A 7,424-nucleotide genomic window follows, 5' to 3' on the forward strand; every position below is an offset into this window, starting at 1 on the left:
GTTCGGACCCATTTTTCTGTTCCATATATTTCCTATCACTAAGGTAGAAACTGCTCAGTTAAATTGTTTGTTGAAGATGCAATGTCCCGTTAACAAAGCGTTGCTATTTTTGGAAATGTATAGGTTAATTGTTAAGCTGTATGTAATTCAAAGCAGGTTTTCATTTTTCATTTGCAAATACTGTATTGGTTACCGTAAGAATGTGAGTGATTGGTCTACATTCCTGTTAACTAATTGGACGCCCGGATATTTCCTTGTGAATAGCGTAAGTTCTTTAATTGTATTCGTTTTTAACGTCTACCGTAGCTATAATTAATTAACGCATCGTAAGCATCACCACGTTCTTCACTAACGGAAATAGTATTTGTGATATTAATATTAAAAAAAAAATTTGCGGGTCTGTAACAGATTTTCTGTACTCGACCCATGAGAAGAGGAAAGGAAGACACGAGACGAAAGTATACAAAGGTACTTTTTTGCGGCACTCACCTTTTTGCTATAGCCGCAACTATGAAGCTACATGCTTTAACCAGTGAAAGACGTTTCAAAAAGAGTTACTGAAAGAAATCCAAAATGATTTTATTAAGTGAAGCAGGAATTGCACAAGTCTATAAACAATTGAAAGCATGGCAACGTTTTGTAAAGAATTGTTTCAGAATACTAGGAGGTAATGAGGCTTGTAACAGCGCCACTCTCTTAAATTTCGTTCCCAATACCTCACAAATTACAATAATAGGCTTACGGGATCCTGAATGCTCTTGTCCAATATTTGAACATATTACAGTTTGTAAACAAAACCAGTTGCCTACCGTAAACGATTTGTCGTGTGAACAATGGCGCTTGTACTGTGATATTTTTAATGCTGTTGTTAGGTTGACTTTGTTTTCGAAAGGTTGGTAAACATTCAAAGCGGGCCCGTTTAGAGGAAAATCAAGTGACCTTATACACAGTCGCTGATATGGAACGGAATGCGAGCGTCAAATCAACCGCTAACAGCGGCCCAATCCGTGTCTGAAATTACTTTGTGTTTAATGAAATGAACGTGTTGTTGGCAAAGAACGTGAAGTCATCATAATGCAATATACGGGCTTTCAAGTGAGGCATGTTCAGTTACCGCCTCTTCATTCACGGTTTATACGATCACAGTTCTCTATGACAGCTCTGCCTCCATTTATACAGATGAAATTTTGGACTTAGATGCTACCTGTTACTGATATCGGCTGACTGATACCTGTTTTCCACGTCAAATAAGTAACACTATACAGTTAAAGTTACTGGGAACAGTGAAACGTTTAAATTTAAGGTTGATATTTAATCAACCATATTAAATCTATGATTCGTTGATAAATTTCCGAAAGTGTGCGAAGTATTATCAAGTTCCTATTATTATTCTGTTTTCAACGCATTTTTATCGCCACTATTTTACGTAGCTCCACGACGTTTTTGACTTTCAATGTGTACACTGCACATCGTTTACTTATAAAAACTGAATGATAAAACTGAATTCATGAAGCCATCGAAGACCTTGTGAGTTTCAGGAACAAGCTATCGGAGACCAACTTCGTCGCCATCGCCAGTTGACTGATATAACTGGTGTTCTGTTATCTTCTGTCTAACAACCACTTTAATGAGACAGTGATTACGTCATGCAATAGTCTAGTAATTTATTATACTGAGATCTTGCGCGAAAGGTATTCCAAATTCGTTACCTGTCTCACTGGAGAGTAATGACTCACTGGACTCTTCTGTACCATCTCAGTATCGAACGTACGAGGGTGTTCTTGAAAGTAATGCCTCCATATTTTTTATGTGAAAACTATTAAAGGCTTTTAAATAAACCAACTTCGTTCACATTGTATGTCTTTATTCTTTACGTCTACATACTTATTTGTCAACGTAGTGACCTTGGCGATGAACACGTTTTTCCCAGCCCGAGACACGTTTGTTGATCCCGTCACTGAGGAAAATCTTACAGCGATGACGGAATCATAGCCTCACGTCTGCTTCATCACTGTCAATTTGAAGTCCCCGTTGATGTTCTGTAAGTTTTGGAAACAGATGAAAATCGGATGGACCGAGTCGGGATCGTATGGAGGATGACCGATGACAGTGAACTCCAGGCGTCCGATTGTTGCAGACATAGCATCGCCGTGTGTGGTCTGGTACGGCATTGTCACGCTGGAAGAGAGGATGCCCCATGTATGGAGTAACTCTTTCTGCGGCTAGAAACTCGATTATAGCATGTTGTTCCTCAGGCACCAATGTTATAATTTTACACACAGCCAGGTTAAAAGCTACAATTTGGAGCCTTTTAGCTGCAGAGGAATGCAACTTGAGATACCTCAGCAGATATTGAGAACAGAATAAATGATTCGGAGGGCATTCTTTCTCAGCACGTCGTTGTATGTTTTCAACAATTACTGAAGGTAAAAGTGCAAATTAAGTTACTATTGGCAGTCAACAGCCACCATAGTTTAATCCTAAGAAAACGAAGGAAGAAGTCCTCTGAACTTTATCACTCGAATTGGATAATGCAAGAAAACGCAGAAAACTTAATCCAGGAATGTCACCGTGAAAAACTAGATCTCAGCTTCAGGCCAATTGATTAGTGTAAGCTGGTTACATATTTAACACATCGAGACAAAAATTACAGAAGAACAGCGGTTGTCTCCATATAATTTTTTCATCATTTTCTTTGGGCCTTTGTCCCATTGCAACGCGGGGTCGACCTTGTGGCTACGTATTTGGCGATGTTAGTGTCAGAGTGAAGCCGGATAGCCGGATGCCCTTCCTGTCGCCACCCCTTAACCCCCCCCCCCCCCCCCCCGGAACAGAATTAGTGTATCCCAGCTGTCTCGTCTAGTGTAAGCCAAGAAACAGTGTCAACGTTTTTCAAATGTCTGCGAGTCATGTAACTGAGTCTGGACGTGGGGACCAGCCCAGTATTCATCTAGTGGGATGTGGAAAACGACAACGGTTGTACATAATCGTATTTAAATGCGAGCGACTTGGGAACAGGGGAATGGAGTCGGGGTTTCTTTTGCTGCGCTAGTGACTTAGCCTTACAGATATATGAGCAAGAAATTCCTCAAAATAATATCTATTAAACCGTTCTGGCTACAATTAAAATAATTCAGCGATTTTTGACAGAACTCATGGGCCACATTACATTCAACGTTCATTTCGAAGTACTGGCAAATTGACTATGGTACAATCAGATAATCCTGGCACTAGTACTACTGTTGCCACATTTTAACTTAAATTCACATAGTGAAATATTACTACTGTGTTTGGCAATAATTTCAATTTAAATTTAAAATCATTTTATCGCCAATTACAACTTGTGGGCATTGTTCATATGAAAAAGTAGTTTACAATTGAATATGGCATCTGCTTTTAATGTAGGGCTAACTTTTCTTTCCTCTACCAGCAGAGTTGCAACAACAAAACTTTCGTTATCATACTCCCAAGACGACGTTTATTTTTTTAGTAGGCACTACTTCAAATAAGATAAGAATAAAGGGAGATCAGAAATTGAATTTTCTTCGTCATCAGTGCAGCGTGTCAGCTCAGTATGGACTACTGGCAACATAAACAGCGAACGCTGTTCAGGCTTGTTGTCCACATGTTCTCCAGCTTAGCAAAAAATCAAGATAAACAGACAAGATTTTTTTTAAAAAAAGAAAAAAAAGAAAAAATATAAAACGGAGGTTGCTTCTAATGTCCTCAACAAACACATAAATTTACATTTCTTATAGAATAAGAAAATAATTCTTCAAATAAAGAACCACAGTTGTTTCCAGTGCGCAGCTGCATGTGATAGCAATAGCGAGTATCGTAGATATTTTTCGGTACTGCAACAAAAATACAAAACCTTCAGAATGATGCGTTGTAACAAAATAAATTACGATTGTCGAGTAAACATCTAATGTTGCCAAGGGTGCTGATTTTACGACGCTCGCACGCCTTTTTATATAGGCAGAATCGTTTTCTACCCGCCGTGTCATTCATTTATCGTAAAACACAAAGAAAAGTACTTCGAAATTCCCTTCACTTGCGTCTACGCTCTCTCCGTCGTAGTAGAGGACCGTGTTACGAACTTGGTCGATTATAGCGTCATTATTGGACGATTTGTGGTTACGGGGCGCCTATCAGCGCTACAGACCTATTACGGCGTACAGGGGATGAAAACCAACGAACTCTGAGCAGTTCTGTGGGCACAGGCGTCAGACCACCTGCCCAATTTACGAAACTTCTTGTGTAGATTTATTTTTCCATTTGAAATATCTTCAGCGCAACGTGACGTTTCCGTATACGTTCTAAAAGGTAATTTCTAAGGTCAAAATATTGTTTATTAATGACCTTAATTACAGTTGTAGCAATGAGGTATTTTATTGCTACCTGGAGTTTCACATGTGTTAGCAGTTGGTAAGTAATTCTGTCAAAAAGTGAATTTCTAGAATAAATAGAAGTAAAAGGGTAGAGAATACAGAGACAGCTATTTGTTACACGTCCACGTAAATGGAGGTAAGTTGAGGAGAGGGAGGGAAAGGGGGGTTTATAGTTAACAGAGGACCTTGAAATTCTATATCATTCTAGTAAAGGAACGTGCGAAAATTACTCAAATAAGAAAAGAATGTTTCTTGTGTATAAGTATCTTCTGTGTATAAGTATCTTCTGTCATTTTATTATTTGGAATGTTACTGTTGGATGATTGTATGTAAGATGTGTTTTGTTTAAGAGTACTGATCTTGGAGGAAAATAGTGTTTATGACGTTTTTAGTCTCGCTTTTAAATCTAAAGATGATGATACCAGTGTGTAACTAGAGAAACTTCCCGTAATAACTAGTGTATATAACCTAATATAGACAGTTAAATGATTAACATGTCCCTCAAAAAATGAGAGGTGGTATTGTTTTTGACTGAATAAACACTTAGCTCATCTGAACCGCGTGGTGCATAAAACTTTCCTAAAATAGCAGAAACTCGTTTGGTTGGAGATAACTACAATCCAAAATTTTTCAGAAAAACTTATCGGATTTGAAACCATCTCAGGAGTATTCCTTAGCAAATGTGTAGAGACTACGACAGTCTTTTGATAGTGCCACGAGTGAATAAAACAAAAAGCTTGTGTTTTTTAAATGCTGAACGAGACAGGAGAATGATTACTAAATTAATGTCGGCGAAAAGACTGAGCCTCCAAACCTATGTTTCTATAGTTACGGTTGCTCCTTAGCGACTGGCTCCACAATATCTTCCTGTTTTATAGTACAAATGCGTGACGATGTGGCTAGCGTCGGTGATTTGGGTTGTTGGAACAAGTATGTTTGCGGGCATTAAGGTTCTTCTTTCAGTCACTTGCACGGAACAGACTCATTCATGGAAGGTGGTGGAGCGTTACGTGTCTGAAATGATGAGTGTAAGTTCGCGCAGTGGATGCACAGAACTGGATATAGTTCTCTGCATTTGAAACAAGAGAACGGTGTTACTTGGAGTACTCCTCAGCAATTGTCTAGATACTCCATCTTCGTAGGTTTCAAATGCTGTTTCAAGTATGGGAACATTTCATAAATATCGATGAGAAAGGGAAGTGAAAACTGTACACTTCTGTAGTTGCAGTTAGGAGTTTTGTTTCATATCGCCTTCTCAGCAACTGACTGCGAATTTGTGGTGTGAGAGTGTGATTAGATGCACAGAGATGATGATTCGGGATTTTCGATCAGTTTTGTTACGTCAAAAGTAAGGTTTCTTCTTTCCGCTACGGGTCTCGGACTGACAGCTTTACGTAGCAATGACACACCGTCATGTAGCTGAATGCTAGCATATTTTTGTGTAAAATAGGCACATAGTGGTGACCGCGTCAACAGTAACGAACCTGAAAGTGAGAGTGGTGAGTGGCCGATAGGACTTGTGGCTGGAGGCATCCGCCATGGGCGTGCCCCAGAAGTCGTTGCGGAAGACGTCGGGCAGCGGCGTCAGACCCAGAACGTCCTTGTTGCGCGTCACCGCCGGGATGTCGTCGTGTACGAAGTCTCCGCCGAGCGCGTTCGCGTAGGAGGCTAGCGCGACGGCAGCGACGGCCGCGTAGCCCTTGGCGCCGGGAGAGGCAGGGGCCGAGGCGGGGGCGGCAACGGGGGCCGGCTGGTGCAGGGGGGCGGGCGCCGAGGCCCGCGGGTGCCGCCGGGGGTGGCAGCCCCCGCCGCCTCGCATGGCGCGGCCTGGGCGCGCACGGGTCGCCGCGGCTCGCCTCGCCTCGGCTCGGATCGGCACGGCTCGGCACCGACGTCGCCGTCGCCGTCGGCGTCGCGCACTGCCCAGCTGCGGACTGCGGCCCGCGGACGCCGGCGCCGCCGCTTATAGCGGGACGCGGGCCAAGCCGAGCCGCGGAGGGCCGGCGCCACGGAGCATGCGCCGCGGCGCTCCCATTGCCGAGGTGGCCGCGGTGCCCGGCAGTCTAGCGGCGCCTCCGCCGACGAACCCACGCCGACCGGCGCCTCGCACTGGTCGTACGGCGTGCTGCGAACACACACAATCCCTCAGTTGAACCTGCCACTCGCGATCATAGTGATGGCCTTCTCTGGTCAGCAGGAATGTTCGACATGAGTCGTCAATTTTGACCCGTGACGTAATTTTTATGCCTGCTCTCACGTACATTTCGTGCATACATTCACCGTCTTTTTTTTTTAGCTGCCGATGCCAACGAATTTGAATAAATAAATGAAATAAAAATAAAAAGTAAAATAACTCGTCATGGTGACACTGAACAGAACCTTAGCCAGAGATGTAAGCTAGATTGGAGGGTAACAGTTCGGTTGTGAGTTGGCGGAGCCAACGAAAGTGATATTAAAGAAAACATGGTGTAGTGACAAATTGGTTTGTACTTTAGCCCTTTCGAAGAAAGTCGTTAGTAACATCACATTACAGTCTCAATATAATATGTGGCATTTGTTGCATGTTTCCTAATTTACTGGTCAAAGCCGACGAACATACCTCTACATCTAATCTCCAGGACCGGTTGGCATTTGTTTCTTGTGTATCTTCCTAGATGAGCCATTGCGGTGCACGAAATATTTTCGTTCCTCAAGATTCGTGAAGACCTCAGTTGCTCGTCTTTAGAAGTAAGTCTGGTTCCGGGGAAGTCGATGGTACCAGGTGCGCCTCTGAACATATCCAACGCAGTTCAGGCTGAAACGTCAGGAACGAGGATAAAAACCTCACAACGATAAAAAACATACAAAATGGAAGATTCAGCAGCAGTATCCGTCAAACGTCGAACAGGAGATTGTGACCACTACACAAATCAGCTAGTTGCTTAATTCGAGGCTGTTCATTCATTAAGCTCCGATTGGTTGCAGTATGGAAATCACAGTGAAAATCGACAATGTTTTGTATTGTAGTCTGCTTTTGGTAACAAATTTATTTGC

At 42.4% G+C, this 7,424-nt stretch overlaps 1 protein-coding gene across 1 annotated transcript in view; it reads right to left on the minus strand.

Moving 5' to 3' along the window:
* Positions 1–7,054, minus strand: part of LOC124805635 (protein O-mannosyl-transferase TMTC1-like) — a 654,220-nt gene extending 647,166 nt beyond the window's left edge. Inside the window, exons 1-3 of the mRNA XM_047266203.1 lie at positions 6,969–7,054; positions 6,219–6,516; positions 5,876–6,090 (exon numbers count right to left, since the gene is read on the minus strand). Coding sequence (XP_047122159.1) covers positions 5,876–6,090; positions 6,219–6,516; positions 6,969–7,054 — 599 coding nt within the window. The remainder of the gene's footprint in view (positions 1–5,875; positions 6,091–6,218; positions 6,517–6,968) is intronic.
* Positions 7,055–7,424: the final 370 nt, after the last annotated feature.

The sequence above is a fragment of the Schistocerca piceifrons genome, chromosome 7 (genome assembly GCF_021461385.2).
Source record: "Schistocerca piceifrons isolate TAMUIC-IGC-003096 chromosome 7, iqSchPice1.1, whole genome shotgun sequence".
Classification (NCBI taxonomy): domain Eukaryota; kingdom Metazoa; phylum Arthropoda; class Insecta; order Orthoptera; family Acrididae; genus Schistocerca; species Schistocerca piceifrons.